This window comes from Zosterops lateralis (genome assembly GCF_965231275.1).
Source record: "Zosterops lateralis genome assembly, chromosome: 2".
In the NCBI taxonomy this organism is placed as follows: Eukaryota; Metazoa; Chordata; class Aves; order Passeriformes; family Zosteropidae; genus Zosterops; species Zosterops lateralis.
Window position 1 is genome coordinate 48,491,065 of NC_139763.1, and position 25,055 is coordinate 48,516,119.

A 25,055-nucleotide genomic window follows, 5' to 3' on the forward strand; every position below is an offset into this window, starting at 1 on the left:
TAGTTATTGTTTAGTGGTGGTATTCTTTTTCTTCATTGATCTAATGGTGGCTAGGCAATCATTTTACTGAGCAAAGGCAATAGCAAACTTGTTAACTGGGCATTCTTATACTGTTCCCCAGCACAAGAGGCACACCTCAAAGCCCCCAAGGTGGTAGGTTCTAAAATGCCATTCATTTTAACAGCAAAATATTGCTATATTAACTGTGTGAGCAGACTTCAGGTTACTTGGTATATTGTGACATATAAGAAAATGTAATTCTTGGTCACAGTAAAGGAAAGTAAGAAAACAGGTTTTTACAGCAAAAGCTTTCCACCATGGGTTCCCTTTTCAGGATATGGATAACCTCTGACTTCCATATGGTGCTGGATTCTCAGAGGATGAAAGTGAGCAATGGTAAATCACCCCAGATGAGTATCTCCTCCTCAACATAATAAGCAGTTTATGTATCCGGCTGCAAAAGTGTTCTAGGAAGTTGCCAAACAGGAAGGAGATCCTTGCCTGGAGTAATTTGCAATCTAAAGGCTGGATCCTACCAAAGCATCTGGTCTGAGGTTTTGAACAGCTTTTACTCCCATAAGATTTCAAAAGATATTTAGGAGGGCCATGTCTTACAGCATGCTGTAAGGTTTGGCTAAAATTGCCTGTAAACTAGTCTCAGGCACTTAGCAAGTCTCTGTTAACTTAGCCTTTAAACTACGTCAGAAATGTGCTGCGGATAGATGAACTGAAACTACACCCACAAGGAGACGAAATTATACTAATAGTCATACAAACATATCATACTGCAAGTGAAAGAAAAACAGTAACAATACTCAAAAAAAAATTAAAATATGCAAATCTTCCTCTCCATGGCCTCACCTACCAGTGCAATGCTGTTCAATGGATGGTTTAATGTAATGAACTGTGCAGATCACAGACTTAAAACTGCTGCCACACACCTCCTTTCTCATGATCTTTTTTTTTTTGTTCAATTGAATACCCTTTGGACACCCTTAAGGAAACAGTGATATGCTTTATACCTTGTTAAGAGGTGTCATGATAAAGAAATAAGAACATACATCCCACATTATGCGAGTAAGGAGAATTTAATGCTGCTGCACATTAGCTAGTTCTTTATTTTTTTGCTTTGATTTTCACAGACCCCAAACCTCCACAAAAGTTCTATTTTCTCCTTATTTCATCATTTGGCTTTTCTGTCAGTTTTGGGTTTGTTTTTTTGGTTTTTTTTTAAGAGTTACACTTCTGGCTAGAATACAATGTTTTAGTCACAGTGTACAGACATTGCAGAACATTGCAAAGAATATTTGACCCCTGCTTTTTATTTCCTAAGTGTATCATCATCAGTTCCAAGCACTGAATATATTGGCAGAATTGGGCATTGCTAAACGGCAACACTAAGTCTAACAGATCTGGGTTTTAGTTAGTTAGCATGGACTAACTACCTCGTGTGATGGCAGGAAATGACAGCTCCAAGGGCGAAATCAGATCCAGGCAGGTGGGCTCCTAAAAAGGGTTGCTGCAAACACAAATGTTGGCTCATGTGGATCCAGCTGCAGCAACAGAGCCTGAGGTTGCAAAGGCCTTAGGAGAAAAACCTGTATTTGTATTTAAAATTTAATGCATCCAACACATTATTATGCACACACATCATATATGATGTATCACGCGTGGTGATGCATCAATACTGCCTGCATCAGACAGTTAAGGACACTAAGCACAGAGGTACAGACTTGCTTACAATGACACACATCAGTAATTCTCAGGTTCAGGGTTTTTGTTCTCTAAATAAATCGATGGGCTAAATCCATGATGTCTTTTTGAACTCCAGCATACAGAGTTCCTATGAAAGAGAAGAATCAGAGTGAACAGCTTTTCCTTGCAAGGCACGCAGATCACTTCCCTTGCTGTAAGGAAGACAAGGGATGAGTTACCCCGGTCATTGGAGCAGATGCAGAAACCAGTGGAAATGAGGAGATAAAAAGCCAAAGCCCAAGGATTGGCTAATACAGAAAGAAGTGTTGTAATTGCTAAATCACCCAAACTGCTTTGCCAAACTTTGACATGCTTGATTTCCTGTGCTTAAATAATTTTTAGGCTTAAAAAAAAAAAAGGGGAGGGGGGAGGGGAAGTACAGAAAAATAACCAGCTGTTCCTTGTATAGCGCAGGAAACATGTATGATTTATTGCTTTAAGGCTATTTTTGAAGGGGCTGCCTGTGGCAGCCGGAGTGCCGGAGAAGTCACTGAGGCCTGTCCACTTGAAGGGCTCAAACTGTTTCCTGAACAGCCCTTCTTCACTCGTCACCTCCGACAGCTCCCATTGACAACGTGTGACTGGGGCCCCGGAGTGTTTTAAAGCCGCGGGGGGCCGGGCCGGACAATGGGGCTGTCAATTACCTTTTCCCCCGTTGTGAAAGGGGCCGGCGAACAATGTGGGGCGGCGGGGGGGCTGTGCCGCCGCTCCGGGCCCGCCGCCCCCGCCGGGACAAGGTGCCGGCAGAGCCGCCCGGCCAGCCCGAGCTGCCGGCGCTGGAGGGCAGCGCCTGCCCCGCATCCCCACAGCCCTGTCCCCGCGTCCCCGCATCCCCGCATCCCCATAGCCCCGCATCCCCGCATCCCCGCATCCCCGCATCCCCGCATCCCCACATCCCCACATCCCCACATCCCCACATCCTCGCATCCGCGGCCCCTCATCCCCACATCCCCACATCCCTTCATCCCTTCATCCCCACATCCCCACAGCCCCACATCCCCACATCCCTGTCCCCATATCCTCACAGCCCCATATCCCCACATCCCCGCACCCCCACATCCCCACAGCCCCAGCCCCGCTCCCCATCCCGCGCCCGGGGGGGAACGCCCAGGCCGCGCTACCTGATTGTGCCTTTAAAAACTTCCTGTGTGCCTTGACGGCTTGCTGAGAGGACTGTCCATCATACAGGCGCTTTGTCTGGCAGTCACTGCCATTTGAATTTGACTGACTGAGGAAGCCCGAGTTATTTGTAAAGAACAACAAGGCTTTTCATTCATAATTTCAGTGGGGGGACAGGGTGCTAATGACTGAGCTTGAATAACCAGGGAATGCGGTATTCAAGGCAGGAAGAAGCCCAACTGGCTGCCAAATGAGAGGAAGGGAGGGGAGGGGGATGTAGGTGAAAGTGCTTGTGTGAAAAGGCAAACAATGAAATCGGGATCACACGCATGTATACAAATACAAAACAGGTTCTCAAAAGGTGAGACAGGCAAAGACAGAAGCAGGAAGGAGAGCGGAGGAAATTCCCGTTTCTATTTCATTGATTTGCCTTCAGAACCAGCTTCTGCAATGCTAAATCCCAGGTCTCCGCAAAAAGGCAGCTCTTTTCCCTCCTGCCGCTCTCTCACCACAGAGAAAACGCTTTCCCTCTCCTAGTCCTTTCTACTGCAGAAAAAAATCTTTGGGTTTGAAGTTGGGCTGAATGAAGATTTTGCCTTTGCAGCTTAAGCTCCAGCTTCGACCAAACTTGAAAGTACCACTACTAGCCCGGGCTGTGGCCCAGCATCTGCCATCTGTACATATAATTTTACATATTGACCGTCTGATTTAGACATAAATTTACATATATTCTCTACCTCTGCAAATACCTTGTCTTCACAGTCAAATTTTACCTGATGCAAAAACTATTCAACTAAATAAAGGTTGTTGCCTTTATTTCTATTGTCTACATTGAGATTTTGAATAAGGCGTTAACAGAAATTTCCTTAACTAAAACGGATTTTATAGAGCCATAATTCGTGTCCCTGTGGAGAAAACAAATCTATGGAGCTAAGAAAGAAAATGGAAATTGAACAGCACATACTTTGGAAAACACAACTGCTTTGACACAACGTACACCATCAGAACTGGATGTAATTTATGCCAATTTGAATTGCGTTGTGAGTAAGCAACAATAAGACAAGTTAAAATATGTTAAACGGTTTAAACACTTAACCTCAAGAATGAAGGAAGTTTTCCAGTGGGCTTATTTTGCAAGCTTGTTCTGTCAGATGCAGTGGATTTATTGTCTATATTTGTAATGCAATTTCCAATGCTTCCTTTAACTTTCATTAATTAGAACACCATCCTAGGAGCTGCTCTGGACAGCTGGATTCTCTCCCTGGCCTAGAGCACATAAGACTTTCACTCAGGCTCCAGGAGTCAGGGACTTATCTAGGAGGAACAGTTTCAAGATTCAGCTTCTCTGGTAATTTCTGCTTTTGTATCATCTATGGGACTTTTGAAAGTAATAGACCTGCTTAAAATACAGGAAAATATGATTACAAAACCACAAATGAGATAGGAGTAACTACACCAGATGCAGAGATGGAAGTTTAGAGGAACTCTTTAATCAAGGGTTGGGAGTGGATGCTCCTGCAGAGATAACCTTGTTTAGATAATAAAACATTTTGTCCTCTTCCCTCTCAAAGTAAGATAATTGTCTAACAGTTCATACTTTTTTAACATGTTCTGATTCTATCAGACACAGTTTCTGAAATTTTGGTTGTGCAGAAAGACTCTGGAGGTCAGAAGGAAATTAACACCTTGGGCCTCCATGGGAAGCAGCATGTACACAGCAGAGACTGGACTGGGACCTGAGAGTCCTAGTTGTTGCTTTTGAAAGAAATTACCTCTTTCTTTCTTTCTTCCCTGTTTTTTCTCACCTCTAAAATGGGCAGTGACATCTCCTGAAAACTAGTTTGAGATCTGTGGAGAAAACTGATAGAATATCCAGCATTTAAATTATTGTCATTGATATTGCTATTATAATCAGAAAGAAAAAGACAGTACAGGTCTGATAGCAGGATCAGGGTATTTCACAATTTTTAATTTTTTTTAATTGATGTAACCAAATAAACACTATTTTATTTTCATTGTGTTCTGATTTTCAGACAAGTGATGAGGAAACACCCGTTTTTATTTTCCTTTTTGTGGAAAATTCATTAGTCTCCAGCAAATTATTCTGTTCTGCATACATCACCTCTGCTTTCAGGATGTGTTTGTATGCTTGTATTCAGATAAACACAAGTCTTTCACAACTGAGGAAAACAAAAATAACCTCAGTAAATAGGATAAGCATGATTTTTTAATACATATTTGCTCAATCTGCTTCCTTTTGTTTGCAGCAAAGTCTGTAAGTCTGACTTGTACATATGCCTTGATTGACTTTCAAGATTTATGTTACCAGTTGCTAATCTCTAGGAGTATGTTTTGAACTCCAGCTTCCAGTACAGAAAAATACCTTATGTTCTGGGAGCAGAGTGGCCATCACAGCATGGAGGTCCATGCAGGCTATCTCGTACTTCTGAGAAGAGGAGGCTTCTTCCAACTCCACTGCTCACAGTACTCAAGATATTCATTTACCTTTCTACTACATTGCAGTTTAGAGCTAGTTCAGGTATCTCTACATCAGTGGTTTTCTAACTATGATTTGTGAATTCCTATGGACCACTTCTAAATGGGAGGTCTCATAATTTACAATTTTCTTAAAAAGTCTGTGCTTCCCCTATGGATTTTTTTTTTCTCTTCTAAAGCATACAAAAAGTCTACAGACTGCAGAAATTTGAAAACTACTTATCACATCTCTACTGCTGCAAACCACAGTAGAGATGTGATAAGTCTCTTCATACAGCATTCTTTCAAATTTCCCATAACTTCTAACATTGACCTCTTCCATTTCTTCTGTGTCACTTTAATCTCAGGTCAACACATAAATGTCTGCATCCTACTACAAAATATTTTGAGAATTCCCAAACTAGCACTTATTAACATTTTAATAGGCAATCAGTTGATTTTGCATAAGATTCTAGTATAGTCAAGCCCAGTGTTATCTAGCCTCTAACTGATCTAGAAAGCGCAGTGTTTCCAACACTAACAGACAAGGCCTGTCTGTGCTGTCATTCTCATGATTACTTCTACCAAAGAAATCAAAAATATTAGGAGGAATATCCTACCAAAAAACAAATATACCATATACACCATAAAAAGCCTGCTAGAATATCAGCTTAGCAAATAAACTTCACTTAGTCCCAATCCACTCCAAACTGTCCCACCTATGAACATTTGGTCTCAAGGTATTTGAGAAGAGAGAATTAATTATAAAATGCATTGTATTAGCTAGAAAGGTTTATAAAGTTGAATTCAAAAAAAACAATGCTGATTTTATCAAGGACACAAACACAACCAAATTACATTGAATGACACATCAAAGAGCATATTAGCTTTATTAGAACAATTTACATGCAAAAGCTCCACATTATATTGCAAGTATTAAATGTATGTATCCTTCAATATAATTTCAGATGGATCAGGAAAGGGATTTGTTTATTCTTTAAGTTTACATAAGTATATTTAGTCTTCAACAAGAAAATATTCTGGCAACTGTCCCTCCCTATACTGGGGCAATCACCAGACGGGACAAAGTTACACAGGATCTGGCCTATATCACCTTTAAGGAAGGTGTCTATCATGAGCTAGATCTGAAAACAGAAGTTTAATCAGAAAAGAGCTGGGCATCACTAAAAGCAGGAGACTAAATCTCTGAGCAGCCACAGAGCTTGTGCATTCCCAGCCAGAGTGGCAGGTATCAGTTCTTTCACATGTAACAGTGCTGATCCTTGTCCCACTGCACTGTGGCCCTAGAATGCAATGTTCATTTTCCCCCTCTTCTCAGGGAAAAGAATTCTAGGATTTCCTTCAGGTAAACTACAAAAATAAATTGCAAAAGCAAAACTAACAGTCCTGAGTCAAGGACCTAATTTTCATTATACATACATCCAGCTGTTTACAGTGCAGTGTGTTTGACTTCTGTGTTTCTCTCTACAATTTATCTAAGTGGCCTTATTTGCCCCGAGAACCTCAATGAAATATCAGTAGGCAAAAAAAGCTTTACACTCTTAAAAAGCTTTGTAATTCCTTTATGTACTTTAGCTTATTCAGAGTCACAAACACAGAAGATAATCAATTAAAGGTTTAAGTTTTGATGGAACTTCTGGACATTAGAAGCAATGTGCAGCCAAACTTAGTCCTTTTAGGATGTGCAGAATCAATATTCCCATATCATTGCATTGACTCATGAGATAATGCACGAAATGTTCTCAAAGTCAGCAAAGTACTGCACTTTCATTCCCTTGCAGGAAAGAATTCCTTATGAATGAACTTCCCTCCCTTTTCAAAGTAAAGGGGGAAATCACTTGTTTTCAGGTCCTGGTCTGAAAATCAAATCAAGTAAAAACTTGTGGGGCAATGTCAGGATGAAGCAGCAAAGTTTCAGCTATTTCAGATGGGTGTGTGTCATGTCATACACTTTTCAAGTGTATGACAAGGTGCCCCATTTTTCACCTGAAGCCACTGGAATTGCTACTATTCAAATATATCATGAACATACAACACCTATACACATATAAACATACGTGTATGTTGATGTGTATACATACATATATATATATAACAGTTACATTGCTCTGCTGAGAATAAACTCAAGAGCTTCATCTCAAAAAACAAGGTCTGATTGAGCTAAAAGGGAAAAAAAAAAAATCATGCAGTGGTTAGAGCAAACCACTAGGGGAAACATAATCACATGCATCAAGCCACTCTCCACTACAAGAAATGTGAATGTGAGCGAAATTTGAGTGATACATGCAATCCTCCAGAAGTTGGTTCCAAGGTACCATCAGATTAAAAATCTGAGAAATCAGTGTTAAGGTTCCAACAGGAACACACACAAGCACACGCACAAAAAAGAGTGCACTTAATTTTTTTGCAATTTGTGCACTACTTATTGTTTACATTTGTGCCAGTACACAAACCTTTGCAAGTTTTAGGCTCCTCTTTCAAACTCATCAGTACTAAGATGCTGTATTCTTGGGGGTTTTGCTGGCTTTATTTTCGGCACTTTCTTTTTTCCTTTTTTGAGCTGTAAGACATTGATGCCTCACCATTTTGCACACATGACTGGCTCTGTGAATAAAAATAGCTTCACTGTTTTCATATCTGTCTTTGAGACTACTCTCTGTATTAAGGGTATACACCTGTCGTTGAGAACTGGTGTGAGAATTGATTGCACTACTGACCGGCGGATTTAAAAACGGTGTTATGAACTTTCCAGTTTAAAACACTATTTGTGTACTCAATATAAACGATGATAAATAATTTAATAGACGTTTCCTGTATATAGGTTTGCACAAAAAAGTTCTTAACCTATTTTTGACTTTGCAGTGCGGGAGGAAGCGATTTTTGTCTTTCTGCAGTGAGGGGAATATTGTGTTTGCTGTTTCCCGGATATTTTAACCCGTGCTTGTCTCTCACAGCTGAACACCGTGGATGGCCTTGCTGACAAAGAACCACGCACAGGGCACATCTCCGAGGATGCTCGTGTCCGGCCCATGCCTGGCGCATCCTCCTGCAGAGCCCAGGCCGCTGGGTGCCCCCTCCCGCGGGAGGCTCAGGGCGGGCCCGCCGCTCCCTGGGGCGCTGCCCGGCGCCGGGGCCGCTGTCCTGTCCCCGCGGGGCCGCCCTGACCCGCCGCCCCCCGCCCGGCGCCGCGCCCCCTCTGCTGGGGAGAGCCGCCGCTCTGGAGCCCCGAGGGGAACCCCGGCCCAAAGGCTGCGGCTCCAGCCCGGGGCAGCCCCCGCCCCGCCGGGACAGCGCTCCCGTCTGCCCGGCCGGGGGTCCAGCAGGGCGGGGAGGGGACGGGCGGCCGGGGGTCCAGCAGGGCGGGGAGGGGACGGGCGGCCGGGCTGCCGCAGTGCTGTGCGGGCCGGGGTGATGCGGAACCCGTCTGAAAGGAGGAGAGCCCCGTTAACTCCGGCTGACCTTACTGCCACCCGAGCATGGAAACTAGTTAGCAGGTTCAGGATATCACTGCGGGAGAATGGATACTTGCGTTTAGAAACAAGAACACACGAAGGCCGTCCACGTGAGACACAGCCCTCCTCATTTACACGTTTTCCTGGGGAATGACCACCCCCTGCATAGAGCGGTGACCAGCAGGTGTAGGAGAGGAAGTGCCTGCGAAATCTCCTCGGGTAGCAGAGGGCTGGCTGGGGCTTTGCACCGAGGGCTGTCCGTGTGCAAGCGCAGCGATTTCTGCCCTACACACGGTGTGTGTGTTATGCAGTGCCACACGGGACACTGGTGCTCGGTGCGTGTCTGCCGGGGACGGGAGTGCGCGTATAAATGCGCGAGATGCCCGCGTAAAGCCGGCCACAGGCACAGCGGCCCCGTCAGCGCCTCCAGCTCGCACCAAAGACACCGAGCCGCGGCCGCGCCAGGAAACGCCCAGAAGACAAACAGTCACGTTCGCGAGCTGCCGGCAGACCGCGTCCCCCGCGCGAACGGCAACTGGCGAAAATAAACTTGGAGGGGCTGGGGGGAAGTTTTTTAACTCATTAGGAAAACCCCACACACACCTCCCGGCGCCCCCGCACAGGCGAAGGGACTCTCTCCCCGGTGCCGGGGACCCGCGGGACCCGCCGCCCGCTCCGCTCCGCGCCCCTCCGCGCTCCCGGCCGGGCACGGGGCGCCCTCCGCGCCGCCTAATCGCATTAATCCGCGGGACAATGCCCCAAGTAATCGCCCTTCCTGCTCCCTGCGCGCCCGGCCACCGGCGGCTGGAAAGGGCGAAGCGGGGGAGGGGAGGGGCAGAAAGAGTAAACTTTTATTCCACTCGGTGAAGAGAAACGGGTGGGAGGCAGTGGGGAGCCCCGGGATGGACACGGGTCTCCCGAAGGGCCGCGGCGGCGGGGAGAGCGCGCCTTCCTCCCCGCCAGGAGCGAGCGCCCCTCGCTTTCCTTGCAAATCTATCGCCGCCTGCCTCTGAGTAAATACACGAGCACAAAAGCAACCCCGAGCGGCGTGAGACGGCGCACGGAGCAGCCTCCCGTGAGCACGGGCTGCGGCGGGGCCCCGGCAGAGCGGGAGCGCCGCGGACGGGCCGGGAGCGGGGCCGGGAACAGGAACGGGGCCGGAGCGGGGCCCGGGCGGCCCGGCTGTCTCGGCGGCGGCAGCGCTGCCCCTTTGAACGCCTCCCGCAGCTCGGAGTGCTGGCAGGGCGCTGGGAGCGCCAGTGAATGTAGCCCCGCAGAGCCAATGAGCTGGGACCGGATGCGATATATCCTCTGGGACAACAACTGCTCTGTTCCTCCTCAGATCCACATGACGCCATTTACTGCTGCTTTTGCAGAGAGATCACCCTACCTCCTCCGGAAAGAAAAAGAGAGAGAGGGAGAGAGCGAGCGAGCAGAAAAACGCCGAGCCCCTACAGCTCAGATCTCAAATCTTCCTCCTCCTCCTCCACCTCCTCCAAACACACAACAACAACCACCACCACAAATCCGCTGCGCTCCCAAAACACCCCCCCGATTGCAAACCACAGAACTGCCTGCAACACACACGCTCGCAGAGGGAGCGAGAAAGCTGAGAGAGGGAGAGAGGGGAGAGGAGCCTGCAGCAAGCAGCCTCAGCACAACGGCTACACTGCACAAGCTGCTTTTTTTGGAGGAGCTCAGTGGAAGAAAGCTCTGGGATTTGATTTTAGATCCACTTTATTTTGTTTTCTTTGGCTTTTCCCTTTTCTCTTGATCAATTTGCAACAGCAACAAAAAAAGTGACTTGGTGTTGGCGATTCGGCCTCCTGTTCATTGAGGGGGGAAAAAAGGAAAGTGTGTGTGTGTAAGACTGAGTGATCTCTTTTGAGGAGCAAAGGAAATCCAGCCCGATCTGGAAAAGTGTTTTGATTATTATTAGAGTATATACACGCACACACGTATTTATAATCGATCTGGGGAGAGGCATCTAACTTTGCTCTGGACTTTTTTTTTTTCTTTCTTTTTTTTACATGGTGATCATTCTTACTCTAATTTGCAAGTTGGACTAAAGCAGAGTTTGGAAAAGAAATTTTTTTTTGCTTTAGGGTTGGATTTATTTGCAAACCGCAGGAAGAAGAAAATACAAGAGAGAGAGAGGGGTTTGGTGCAGCGCCGCGATCACGGTGAGAGCCTTTTCCTTCTTTGCAAAACAAGCTTTTCAGTAACCTCCTCCTCCCCCCCTCCCCGCCTTGGTTGCTCCAAGAAAACTCGTAGAAATGTTTGAGGCCGATCCCTTTTCCATTCGTACAGGTTCTCCCTCTCCCCCCCTTCCCTTCTCCTTCCTTTCTCAGAGAGGAGCTGGAGGTGGGATTTCGGAGCGGTTTCTCTCCGGGGAGGGCTGGGGGGAGCTCCGTGGGGTTTGCGGGCTGCGCCGCCTTCGTGCCCCGGGGGTGCGGAAGGCTGCGCGGGGGGCGGAGGGCGGCCAGGGCTCCCCGGAATGCCTGCAGGGCTCCCCGGCCAGGGCTCCCCGGAATGCCTGCAGGGCTCCCCGGAATGCCCGCCGGGGCTGCCAGCGGGGCGGGGGGTCCGGCGTGTTCTCGCTGCTGCGGGGAGTCCTGCGCGCTCCTGCCTGGCCGGGCACGCGTGGGGTTCCGACAAGCCCCGGGGGAGGTGAAGGGAGGGCGCAGCGGGGCTGGGCGAGCGCCGGGGCTGTTTGTCCCCAGGGCTTGGGGGAGAAGGAGCAACCCGCCTTTCAGTGCGTGATTTACGCCTGTCTGTAGTGGCGTCAGGAGATCCGTGCCATTCGGAAGTGAGTGTACGTCTGATACAAGTATATATGTGTGTTTGCAGGCTTAGATAGTTCCTCTGTGATGAAATTAATTCGATCTGTAAGACGAGGAGTCCTTCCCTAAGTTCTTCTATGCAGAGGGCATGTGTGGAGGGGAAGGTAAACCCACTTTTTTTTTGGTGGTAGGTTTACTTCGTGACAATCCCCTTCCCCCATTAAAAAAAAAAAAAAAAAAAAAAAAAAAAAAAAAAAAAAAAAAAAAAAAAAAAAAAAAAAAAAAAGCTGCTGGTGTTTTCAGCCAGCTATTTGTGTGTCACTTTGCCCCACCCCGATGGTAAAGTCCCTTTTGCCCTAATCCATAGTCTGATCACACACTCGGCCCTTAATGGGGGTTTCAAAGCACTTTGAAAGAAGAGGAGGTGGTTGGTGTGTGTGCGGTGGGAAGGGGGGTGGGGGTGCCTCGCACAGGCTCCGGCCACAAACAGAAATTCACGGGCAGAGGACTTCTCTCCCTTAGGCTTCGCCCTTCCCCGGCCAGCGGCACACGGGTTTTTTCCACAACATGCAAGAAGCCCCTCGCGTTTTAAACCTCCCCAAGTGTCCCGAACGCCAAACCCGTCCCTTTCGCTCACCCTTTTGCCAAGCCCAGCTAAGAAAAGTTTGCAATCCTGGCACTTGAGCTCGGTGAGAGTGGACTTTGCCTCTTAGAAGTGGGGAATCGTGTTATCACACACATGCACACACAAAAAGGCAAATCTGCTTCTCTTGCTCTTGGGGGATGCAAAGGGGACAAGTACTGGGTCAGAGGAGGGATACATGCCTATTCCCGTAAGGATTTTCAGTCAGATGTAGGCTCGCAAATAAATGTGCTGGTTCTTTGCATCCTGTCCTGTTAGCGGATCTATCGAGGGGAGAAAAAACGGAGAGCACCCGGCCCGGCCTGATGCCCCACTGGAAATGCCTCCTGGGTCCCTCCGGGCTGGGGCGGAGCTGGGCGGGCTGAAGGTCAGGCAATTTGCAGAATATGCGTAAAATAAGAGGAGCTTTTCCAGCGGCTGGCTTTGTGAAGTTGAATGGGTGCTTAGGGCAAGGCGAGAGGGGGTAATCTGCCTTTTGCCCAGCTGTCCCGGAGGTGTTGTCTGAACCGTCTGCAGGGCGCCTGGCACTTCCCGGGAGGGGAAGCTCCTTTAGCATCTCCCGGGGGAGGGCAGGGGGGAAGAGTTAAAAGGAAACATGGGTTTGACTTTCTGATAAGGCGGGTGAAGCAGCCCCCTCCTACCTCCCAGCCCAGAGGATGTCTCCTGGTTATCTCCAGGTTGTCTGCACTCTCCGGCGGGCGAGGGGCTGTCGCCTCCCACCTGCTGCGCGCCCCCTCCCCAGATGGAGCTGGAGGCGGGGAGGGAAGCGGAGACCGGAGGCTGCTTTTCCAGCTCCCACCTTGGCGTCTGAGGGGGGCTCCGCCACCGATCCCGGGCTCGTCTGAAGCGCCTTCAGGTCAGGGTCAGCTTTACTTTTGCAGTGGCTTGTCATTTCTGGAGAAGCAGGGATTGATCCGGTGCACCCTCTAGGCTGACTGGGGCTGGTGGAAACCTAGTCGTGGAGGGAGAGATAGGGCTGTCAATTACTCTCATGAATGGGGAAAGCATTTCATTTTCTATTATTTTTTATCTCCAGATAGTTTCAGAGGAGGTGAACGTCTGCTTAGGCTGTAGGTTGAAACTTTTGGTATGACAGAGGTTTTAATTTGGAAAAAAAAAAAAAAAAAAAATCAAAAAAAAAAGCATAAGCAATGCTTCAAGCCAGGTTTGCGAGACTTTGGGCGGGGGGGTGGTGTGGTGGTAAGCAGGGGGGAGAAATTAACACTGTAACATACATCCTATGTCCAAAACCAGAATTTGGCAATATTTAAAATAAGTAGTCACTCTTAAAAGTTAGAGATTTGTCTATATGCTTTTCTTTTTTTTTTTTTAAAAAACAAAAAATGCTTAAAGGAGGGGAGCCAGGAGTTAAAAGGTTAAATGCTTTGCATTGATGCTAGAATAAAGACAGTGTCTTGAGATACTCTTTGTTAAACTGTTTGGCTATATTTTATTATACTGCAGTACAGTATTATTGTTGGTAACTGATGTGTACAGAGTAACACTATGGTGCTCCTTCTAGGTATAATTGGAGACATTGTGTGGTCCCTGTAAGAAGTTTGGTTCCTGCTTGGGTTTTAATTGTAAAATATTGTCCTGGATTTTTGTATAGGTAATTGGATTTTGGAGCCACTTCAAGATGTGATAAAGGCAAAACAAATATTAACTGATTTAGAGGGCAGTACTTGAAACTTGTGCATATTTGAGTGTGGAAGTTATTTACGAGTTCCCATCTTCCATATCTTTTACTGGGTTTTCATTTAAATTCTAAAGTCTGCATTTCTACTTTGTAGTTAACAGTTCTTTCAAGTAATATTCACAATCAAGTAGACTTGTTGGATGCTGGCATTATTTGGTTATGTTATGCATGCTTCTATCCCACAAGCCACTCTTGATAATATTTATAATTTGAAATGTAGTCTATGGAATTTTTGTGCATTAAAAAAAAAAAGCAAACAACCCTCAAACAACTGTGGTAGCATTGCTTTTGTAGTATTGAGCCTTAAAATAACAATCACAGTGGTGTGCACCAGTATGACACACACTAAAATACTGGAGAGAGATATTTTTACTTGTGCTGTTGAAGTTTTTGGTAGCACTAATTCATTTAATGTCTAACGTCAAACATTTTATTGCTATTTAGTGTTTTTCTTGGGACCATTGGTATTAAACTAAAATTTCCTATTTACATCATGTAGAGTTTAATGTGTAAAGAAACTAGCCTACCAAAATATTATCCAGTTTTAAACAAAATTGGAGAATTATATGTCTGTCATCAGCAGGTCACATTACACTTGCTAAATACTTACAGGATAGTTTGTTGGTTTTTTTTTTTTAGTACAAGGTTTTCAGTAGCCTGATGTGAAAAGAAGTGTCACTTCAAGTGGCTGAAATGTAATCACTTTAAAGGCCATGGTCTAACCAGAAGATGGCCTGGGAAGTCTCAGTTAGCAGGAGCCTAATACCTAGACTTTCCAGAGCCACAAGTTAAGCTGCATGGTCCTAGGGAAGAATCCCCTCTAAGCTCTCCACAGCAGTAGGCAGAACAGGCCAAGGGAAGTGCACTCAGCTGACCAGTGCCTGTGCTTGGCCCAGATGTGGCTCCTTTTTTTAATGGCTGATGCATTACTTGATTGTCTGCGGTACTGTGAGGTCCTGCAGGCTTGATAGGCTGCCGGAGAGAGCATGAGATGTGTTGCAATAGTGAATCCTCTCTTTATTGCTCCAGGATTTCAGATGTGTTCTAAGCCTGGCGGGGTGAACAAGCTTCGGGGCCCTGATGGAGACTCAGCACGGCAGTGGGTCGCAGCCCTTGCTACAGGCTCGGCGTGACAGTGGGAGGCCGCACGGGGAGCCCGACCTGCGGGATGTCCTGATGCAGCAGGTTCACGTCCTGTCCTTGGACCAGATCAGAGCCATCCGAAACACGAATGAATACACGGAGGGACCTACGGTGGCTCCGCGGCCAGGGGTCAAGTCTTCACCTCGGGTAACAGCCCAGCCTAAAAATGAAAGGCCCCATGGCTTGCCTGAGCATCGTCATTTTAGCCGGATCCAGCACACGCAAACGCACGCGTCTCCTCGAGCGCCTCTGTCCCGGTCCATCAGCACAGTCAGCACAGGCTCACGGAGCAGTACGAGGACAAGTACGAGCAGTAATTCATCAGAACAAAGACTTCTGGGATCATCTTCAGGGCCAGTTGCTGATGGGATAGTCCGAATGCAGCCCAAGTCTGAGCTCAAGTCGAGTGAGCTGAAGCCACTGAGCAAAGAAGACTTGGGAGCACACAGCTACAGGTGTGAGGACTGTGGAAAGTGTAAGTGTAAGGAATGCACTTATCCAAGGACCCTCCCCTCATGTTGGATCTGTGACAAGCAGTGTCTTTGCTCAGCCCAGAATGTGGTTGATTACGGGACATGCGTTTGCTGTGTGAAGGGCCTCTTCTATCACTGCTCTAATGATGATGAGGACAACTGTGCTGACAACCCCTGCTCCTGCAGTCAGTCACATTGCTGCACTAGGTGGTCCGCCATGGGTGTAGTGTCCCTCTTTCTGCCTTGCTTGTGGTGTTACCTACCAGCCAAGGGTTGCCTTAAGTTGTGCCAGGGCTGTTACGACCGAGTAAATCGGCCTGGGTGCCGCTGTAAACACTCCAACACCGTTTGCTGCAAAGTTCCCAGCGTACCCCCCAGGAACTTTGAAAAGCCAACATAGCAGTATCACTAGCCAGAAATACTAAAGTAACAAGGATTATTATTTTAACGTACATATGCAACCAACTAAGCAGCTATGGTCTTGGCACTGTAGTAGAAGGGTTGGGGATGTACTTTGCTGTTTGCAGTGAAATGCTTTTCTGTGTGTGTGCCATCTTAACTGATACGCTTGTTAGAATCCAGCTAGTGGCATACAGGGGAAAAAAAAGGGATGCAGTACATTGTGACCCACATATTGCATAAGCTAAAGCAACACAGACACTCCTAGGCAACTCTATTGTTTGTGAATAGTACTTGCAAAATTTGTAAATTAGCAAATGACTCCTTTTTTTTTTCATTGTTTTCTGCCAGAGATAATGTGCTATATTTTTGTATATACAATAATATTTTCAACTGTGAAAAGTAAGTGCTGTCATAAGACATGGCACAGTCACAAAATATTATACTAATATGTTGTACATTCGGAAGAATGTGAATCAATCAGTATGTTTTTAGATTGTATTTTGTCTTACGGAAACCTTCTATTACAAGACTTTGATTTCCCTTTGGACTTCATGTATATTGTACAGTTACAGTTAAATTCAGCCTTTATTTTCTAATTTTTTCAACATATTGTTTAGTGTAAAGAATATTTATTTGAAGTTTTATTATTTTATAAAAAGAAATATTTATTTTAAGAGGCATCTTACAAATGTCACCCCTTTTTATGAGGACGTCATAGTTGCTGCAAACAAGGGGTGAACGATGCATATGTTCACTATAAAATAGAAAATATATTAACGTTTGAAATTAAACTGGGCTACTTGTCATTTTTTCCCCCCCATTTATTGTTTTGAGTTGGGAGAACTGATACTTGTGATTGCCAACTTCACAGTGCTGTAGTCACTGTGAGCCTAACGTGAAACCAAAAAGAGATTTTTTAAGTGTATTCTTTTGTTCTGTTTGCTTCTTCACCTGAAAACAATGCAGGATTTTTGCTCTCTTCCTTTGCACAAATGTCCCGTATGCCGTTCCTACAACAGAAGAGGAAAATGCACACAGGAAAATGCATTAATTCATTCCAGACTAGGACTAATAGGCACTGAAAGCTTGGCCTGTTCTATAAGTGATGAGCTCTTGTGCTTCAAATAGGAAATAAGTAATGATTCACAAAAAATGTTAGGCTCGCATGGCTTTACTCAGTTACAGGGAGGAGGAAAAAAACATGCAATTAATATGGTCAATGCAAAAAGCTTGCAGGACTATTTGTTAAAGTTAGAAGAATATGCCACAGGGAATGATAGATCTGAATGCAGTCCAGCCTTATGTCAAACATTTGCCTCACTTGTAAGAAGAAAGTTGCTTGATCTGTCATTTGTGGCAGTTACCTTCCACTGAGGTCAAAATCCTTTCCCTGCCAAGTTTCCCACCGGAAGCCTAGAGAATGATTTACCTTTCTTTATTAACAAACTATCATTTCCTGTTCTGAGCATGTCTCTCCAAGTTTAGAGGTCTTAATGTTCGATTTTATTTATACATTTCTTAAACTGGCATGTAAGAATAGTTGTAAGTATTTTTAAGCTGACGCTTAAAAAAGTCTCCCTGCCTTTTCTGAACCCCCTCCAAGAAAAACAAGTTATTACTTATAAATTAAGAACTCACTAAAAGTTGAAAACCAGAGCATTGAGTAAATGTTCTGTCTTTTTGCCCTTTAATTTTCATCTCAGATCTGGTATTTGGATGATTTTAGATAGGTCTGTAGTACTCAAGAATCTTACACTGTGTGTTTGTGCATATTGGTTATCAATCATCAAGTGAAATTAAAAAGTGCTTGTTGTCTTTCTATTTTTTTTTTTTTATTTTTTTTTTTCCTTACCTCTCTGGTGAAAATATAAGCTGGTTTTCTTTCCTTTCTGCACCAGCTGGCTGGATACTTTGGTATACAAAGATGAACAGTATATATTTAGCTTTCTGAGTGGAATTTGCTAGAAAGAAGGTAGCTTATGTTACATGTGCAATTTGTCCATATTTAAAACACATCAGTATACTGTAACTGAGTAGTGGAGTGTGTATGTGAGATATACTTGGCTGCTGATAAACAGATTTTTATTATTTCATTATGGGGATTTTTTGCAGTTTTGTTCTTGAAGGGGCTGATACGCATCATGTGTTTCCATTCATTGAATGTAGTTCTTGAACTAGGTTAGGTGCTTAGGCTTAAACTGTCCTGGGCTAGTCTTGCTGATGCAAACATTAGGGGAACCTTTGACCTTTAGGCTAAATGTTGGAAACCCCAAATCCCACCGATTTCAGTAGGCAGTAAATCCAGTGTTTTCACTGGATTGATGAACTTGACAAAACTGAAGGCAAGCCCTGTCTTTTCAGTGATTTATGTTTCAGTTGAAGATAACTCTACAGAAAGCTGAAGGTGAAGCTGGAAAACTGGGATGCTGAGCAGCACAGCAGTCAAAGAGGGTGCAACTCAAAAGTCCTACTAGCTAAAGTCCAATACTAGAATTGTGGATGTGTTTTCTTTTTGCAGTATAGTAACTTCTCTGTCTGCCTAGTTAGGTTCTAAGGGAAAAGGAAAACCATCTTCTTGTTGACAGTGAAATTTGAAGCTGGTTTAAACACTGAGCAATGGTTGTCACCTTTCACTGGGTTCTTAGTGAGGATAAAATAGTGGATCCTCCCCACCCCAGGTAAGCCCATTACCAGAAATTGGGTAGGATGTATGACTCTTGGGAACAGAGATGTAGGGAAGTGTGGTCTGTTGGGCTAACTATGGCAGTGGGGTCTAGGCTTCAGTTAGTATGGATTGATGTTTGTGCCCACTAGACTTAAAAGCTGGCTTGTGTATAGTAGTTAACATCCTAATATTGCACTTAATTAGATAAGGTTTAGTATTCTAAATAAAACCAAAATCTTGCCTCAAGCAGATTAGATTGTTTTAATAAGAATTGAGAGGGCTTTTCAAGTGGATTGAGATAATGTTATTAAAGCATGCCTACTTTATCCTTTGAGATAGAAAAGTGGAGGTCCAAGTAAGGAAAATTTTCCATACACGGGTTTTTAGGATAACCATGAAAGTCATGCTTGATAAACACATATAGCACTTTAATTTCAGACTGCTAGGAGAGAGAGAGCAAAACCCTTACTACTGCTCCATTTGTTGTGTTGTTTCTTCAGAGTCTTGATCTGTTAATTTACAGATTCCATAAGGTTTGTTTAAGGTATAGAGACTTGCAGGATTGAACTAACAGTTGACCCTAGTAACAATGGAAACAAATGGAATTTTTTTCAAATTATTTTTCGGTATGATGTAAACTACAAATAAATACATCAAATTTAGAGAAATTTAGAAATTCATTTATTAATATCCTCAAGATTTTTTTTCTTACTTTGCTCTTTAATGTTTTGAAACTTGGTTATAATTTCTTTTTTGAGATAGGAATCATAGCAGTAAAAAAAAAAAAGAAAAATAAAGGAAAAGAGACTTGAATTCAAGTGGAGAATAAATAGTGCTTTGGATGGAAATAAAATATGTTCCTAAAGGATTTGAGCTCATATTCAGGTGAGTACTTATATTCAACAGACTTACCATATCAGTCTTCAAAAGCCAAAAATTCTCCAAGTGCAGAAGTGCAGTAGTTAAGTGGTCATGATGATTAGCACAATAGATTTTTTTAATACATTCTTACTAAACTCCCAGCATTTAAATATACAGTATTACTTGTATTCAAATTTTCACTTTTGGTAAAATACAAAATAATTAGTTTTTGCAATGAGTGAAATCTTAGGTCTTTTTCTCAGGTGGCAGGAAGAGAGCAGAATGTATTTCTGTTCCACAGTGGAACATTTAAATATTTTTAGGAATTAACAGTTGGGAAAGATGGATTTGAACAGTCTGTCTTGTCTCAGATGTTCCTAGATGGGTGCAGGTACAGCGAGTAATAATGATTTTATCTGTTGAGACTAATTTCTCAATCAGTCACTGGAGCAGAGTCCCAGACAGAAATTGGCTGCGTGTGAGCATGCTTGATTGAGTAGTGTCTGTAAGATTAGCATTGAATAGATGTCTTACTGAAAATGTCAGCATTTGTCATGTTGGGTCATCCTAAATAAATCAGTTACAGATTGGGAATGCAAGTAGACAGCACACCAGACGTGGGACTGCAGGTGACAAAGCACACCAAATCCTTAGCAATGAAAATACTTGGGTGTTTTCCTCTTTATACAATCTTATTTTAAACTGGAATATTACAATTAAAAATAGTGTCTCCTTGAAGTCAGGACAGTTTGACTCAAAAAACATGTGCATAGAAAGTGCAGACATGTATAGTACTTTTGACTTCAAAAATATTTCATGTTTCAATCTGTGGAGACTCCTATGTGTTATTTCTCTTCATATTTATTCTTTCTGATCCTTATCCCTTTTCTTGATCTTTCCTAGCCGTAATACAAAAAGGTTTATTGCCACTTACAGGACAAGAGGGGGAAGAGGAGGATAAAACACGCTTTTCTCATAAGTATTCTGTACCTGAAAGTTTAGGACAAGGTCAAAAAACTGATTACCTTGCTGCACATATCCTACATTTTCAGAAACATAAAGGGTTTTATCCATTCATGTGATATTGAATCCACTATTTCAGAAAAAACTTATTTTCATTATTTTGGTATGAATTTTATTACTCAAGAAGGCTCTGTGTGTCTTTGTTTTAACCCATTGGCACTGTGTTTCAGATGAAAGAGGCAGAGGTGTTACTACCATAAAAGCATGAACTGCTTCTGTTCCTCTGCCACAGGGATTGTTCAGTAGAGAGCCAGTGTAATTACTTTTGGATATAAGTAGCAATGATTTTGTTTGAAAAAGAGTAGAAGTTCAGTGTTTTCAACCTTGGGAGAAGGCAACAGAGGCTGTGCTGCATATCTGAAGTTTCTCTTTACGTGTGGTGTAAGAAACTTTTTTATTTTTCTCTGCTTCAACTGTGCATGCTGATTACAGAAACTTAGGGCTAAAATGTTCAAATTGCTGAACTAAAACGGATTGGTTCCCATTTCAGCAGAAGTTACCAATAATCAGAAGCTTTGACAATGTAGTCTGCTATTATGTAGGAACATTTATGGATACTTTAATACTTAGGGGTTTAAGTTACATTTTAAAGTGGTCTTGCCAAGGGAGATAATCTGTTTCTAAAAGGTAAGGACCTGTATAATCAGAGGAGCTCTGCTTTCCTGAAAGACTGCTGTATAGTTACCAAACTACTTGGTGCACCTGAGATATATTACAAGAGGTAGCACTTGATGCCATTTAGGAGTTGCAGGCACAAGTTTCACTTGGAGAGTCTGAGCTCCTACACAAGGGTGTATTAGGAGGAATCACCAACTTACAGACATAGAAAGCCCCTTGAACAGAGGGAGTTTTTTACTTTCTCTTTTTTACAGTCACATTATTTTGATCCAGAAGTGGTATATATGAATGAGTCATAAATCGTGTTGTTGTTGCTATGTTTACTTATGAAAGAACGTATTGATGCTCTTATAGTGTGCCTCAAAAAACCACACCAAGATGGAAAATCTTCAAATGACCAATCTTACCACTGTCATCTTCAGAAATGAATACAGTCAGGGCTGTAGCAAGCCATGTTTCAAAATTAGTTGCAGTGTAAGCAAATTGCACTAATTGGTTATGCTAAAACTGTTACTGTAATTAGACATTGTTGCGCTTTAGGTCTCAATATCAACTCAGACCTTTGTCAGCTTTCTCTGTAGTGCAGGTTTATTAATTACTGATCTACTTAAAGTGTGGTTGTTTCTTGTAAGACACATATAAAAGTTGGTGTGTCACAAACTGTCAAGCACATGAAGTAAACAGTTTTTCTTCTCTCTCATTTGTCTTTCATAAAGCATAGCAAAGAGGAGGAAATTGTGAAGTAGTTTTATTTGCTTTGGGTCATTTTATTTATGAATTTTGTTTGATTATCATAGAGTGCTAATTTGATGGAATGCTGTTTTGTGATTCCCTCCCCTCTCTCCCCACCCCCTCAGAATGTCTCCCCCAAAGTATATGACAGTATGAAATATGTAAGTAGAGCAGTTAAGGGACCAAGAATTCATTTTGTGGACTTAACCTAAGTGCAGCTGCATTAAACAGTAAGGCGAAGCAGGACCAACAATGTCTTCTTGCAGAACTCATTGAAGGCATTGTATCTTTCGCCATTAGTTTACTCTCTTCTACCTCTGCTGCTCTGCAGATGGAGATTATGCAGTTGTTTATCATGTATATGTTTTTATGCCTCAGTGTCTTTTCTTCTTTGGAGAAACATTGTGTTCATTCTTTAAAAGTAGTGCACGAGGATCCCATAATACCGTTACTAAAAAAAAAAACAAAACAACTAGCCACATGTGAAGGTTATCTTAACTGCCCACTGCCTACTACTCTCAAAACACTGTTCTTGGGGAGGAAGGCTCTCCTCACAGCCCTTCATCCCAAGTGGAAGGAAAAGACTGTGTGAGTTGTTCTGAAATACGCATGGTTGGGGGAGTTATGATATAAAAGATGAACTTTCCATCAGAGCTGTGCCTGACCTGTTCTCTCCTGCATGCACACAATTGTAGTACAAAGTCTGAAAGTGTGCAACAGTGTTTTTGGCCACCTCTGTACTCCTAAATCAGACAGTAGGTGGAAATGTTCCTGGACAATGGATTGCAATTGCCCACGCTAGTGAAGCGTTAAGACTTTGCCTGGTGTGAGTTAAGCATGAGCCAAAAAGTACTGTCCCAAGATATTCCCTACCACATTTCAGGAGCTATTCCCAAAAGTCAGCTTGCCAGCAGCTCCTTCTTTTAGAGGTTAAAGGAGTTGCCCAGCATGGACACTGTCCTTTTGGGGCCAGCTGGAACATAGTGCCTAGGAACATTCTTGGACAGATTTATTTGCAGTCCAGGAGGAAAGAGATCCCTCCCACAAATGTCATTTCAAGGGAAATTTGCTCACAAAACCAGACACTCTCACGAGTTCAGATGACACAATCTAATCCTCAAGTAGAAACTTAATTGCACTGAAGCAACCTACTTAATTTTTTATCTCAAAGGAGTAAGGCAATTGGCAAGGTAACTTTTTAGAATTTCGCAAAGCTAAAGTGACTGGGGCACTTCCTCCAGTATAGTTACCGACATTGTTATTTTGTAACTAACCTGAACTAATAATTTTTTGTTTGGGGAAATGTTTTGGTGTTTTGGGTTTTTTTTAATTATTTCCATTTCTTAAGTATGTACTGACACATCATAAAAACAGACATTTTCCTATATTCTCTTTCACTTAAAAGTAAGATTTAGTATGTCACAGCACTTGATTATGAAAAATTAATTGATATGGTGTTTCTTTTGGAAATAACATACATCTCTGAAGAGAACGGTCACAAAAGACAGTTTCCTTCTATGGTAATCATTACAACTTCATCTTTTCCCAAGATACAGAAAGTGTTCTCTCTTTATTGCTTTCAGCCCTGTGCCCTCTTAGCCCCAAGGTTATAGAGTGAGCGGCTTATGGAACCTTGCAATTGCTGAGTGATTTTTGCAGACTTTCATAGAGAAAAACTGATGTGTAAAGTATTGCACTTGAGCTTAGCCTCTGAGAGGAGTTCTATTAAAATATTTTATTTTAATAAAAAAGATTTTATTAAAATAAAAAAGATTTATTAAAAAGATTTTATTAAAATATTTCAAGTGTGTGCAAAATATTATTCCTGCATATATGCAAGCTGAAGGATGTGGCTGGAGAGAAAGGGACTGTCACAATTCACCCCTTAAGATCTCTGCTTTAGAAAAAAGAATCAATATCAACTTTTTTTTTTAAGCTGATAAATTAAGCTAAGTGAAATATTAGACAGAAATATATTTTGTTTGGTTTATTAAATGTGTCCAAGATTTGTGCTGTTTACATTTCACCTAGTTTTTATCCAAAGACCTCTCTCTTCAGCTGCAAGATTGGTGGATGAAATGCCTGGCCTCACTGGAGGCAATGACAAAATTCTCCTTGACCTCCTTGAAACTTTGTATAGACAAGAGGTGAATTCCTGAATATGTACTGATTGAACATACACTTGAATGGGTATCCTGGGAAAATCCCAGCTGCCTAGGGGAATAAAAAAAGTTTATAATTGCATGACACACACTTTTGAATCAAGGAGTAGCTATCTTAGTTTAGGATTTTTAACCTTCAATCTGATCCTATTTAACTTATTCTGCTACTAAGATAATTTATTCCTACCACTGCTGTAGGATACATGTAGTTGCTTACTTTAGGCATCAGTCTTATATTTTGCAAGAGATTCTGGGTTTTTTTCTCAGTTCCATTGAGGGTGCTGTAGATTCCTGTTAGGCATTTTGCTGACAGACTTGTGCTGATAAAAGCTTGTGTGTAGACTTTATCCCTTTGTTTCAGCTTACTGTTATCAAACCATTCTTGTATACTGTAGCTGCAACAGTTTGAATTCAGTTTGGCTCAGCTCTTGCAAAAAACTCTAGGGAGAGAATTCATTTGGTTTAGCTGACAGTCTGGTTAATTGGAATAGGCTCATTCATACTAATGGTATCTGCACAGTGTTTTATGACTGCTACTAAATCAGTTCTAAGCACTACCTGAAGTTACATGAGTGAAAACATGCTTAAAGTACAGTGAGCTGCTGTCAGACAGAAGTGTCCGTGTATACTAGCATTGCTTTCATCTGAGATGTCCATTAAGATGGGCAAAACTAAGATGTCCATTAAGATGGGTTGCATTTCTACATTGTGCATAATATCGCCTGTAGATGTAGACATATAGAGAGATAGATAAATAGATATATGCACATCACAACATCTTTCTTAGGGGGAATGAGGAATTGAATTACCATATCTCACTGTTACCAATATTCCTCTTCCAGAGTATCAGCTTTTGCTGTAACATTTTCCCGTGCTTTTTAAACGATACCGTGAAAGGTGCTCCTTTCTCCAACCCCTGAGAGAGAGCATCTGCAGAGTGGAGTGCCCCTACCCTGTACTCTGCATATTGAATCTCCCAGGTGTGGCATGATGGTCCAGTAAACAGGACAGCTTTTTTCCACTTTGTAC

General features: G+C 43.2%; 1 protein-coding gene and 1 long non-coding RNA gene across 3 annotated transcripts in view; one reads left to right on the plus strand and one right to left on the minus strand.

Moving 5' to 3' along the window:
* The first annotated feature begins 9,687 nt into the window (after window positions 1-9,687).
* SPRY2 (sprouty RTK signaling antagonist 2) lies at window positions 9,688-16,720 on the plus strand. 2 transcript variants are annotated; one of them, XM_083884870.1, is made up of 3 exons: window positions 9,688-9,897; window positions 10,165-11,005; window positions 14,977-16,720. In XM_083884870.1, the coding sequence occupies exon 3, from the start codon at window positions 15,028-15,030 to the stop codon at window positions 15,961-15,963; it is 936 nt and encodes a 311-aa protein (XP_083740996.1). In that variant the 5' UTR covers window positions 9,688-9,897; window positions 10,165-11,005; window positions 14,977-15,027; the 3' UTR covers window positions 15,964-16,720. The 2 variants fall into 2 exon arrangements, with proteins under 2 accessions (XP_083740996.1, XP_083740997.1); XM_083884871.1 differs by lacking the exons at window positions 9,688-9,897; window positions 10,165-11,005 and adding an exon at window positions 12,998-13,104 and having other exon boundaries at window positions 14,977-16,646.
* The window catches only part of LOC310923950, a 111,117-nt gene continuing 97,870 nt past the window's right edge, over window positions 11,809-25,055 (minus strand). The window contains exon 2 of the long non-coding RNA XR_014592725.1: window positions 11,809-11,892. This is a non-coding gene — a long non-coding RNA (uncharacterized lncRNA). The remainder of the gene's footprint in view (window positions 11,893-25,055) is intronic.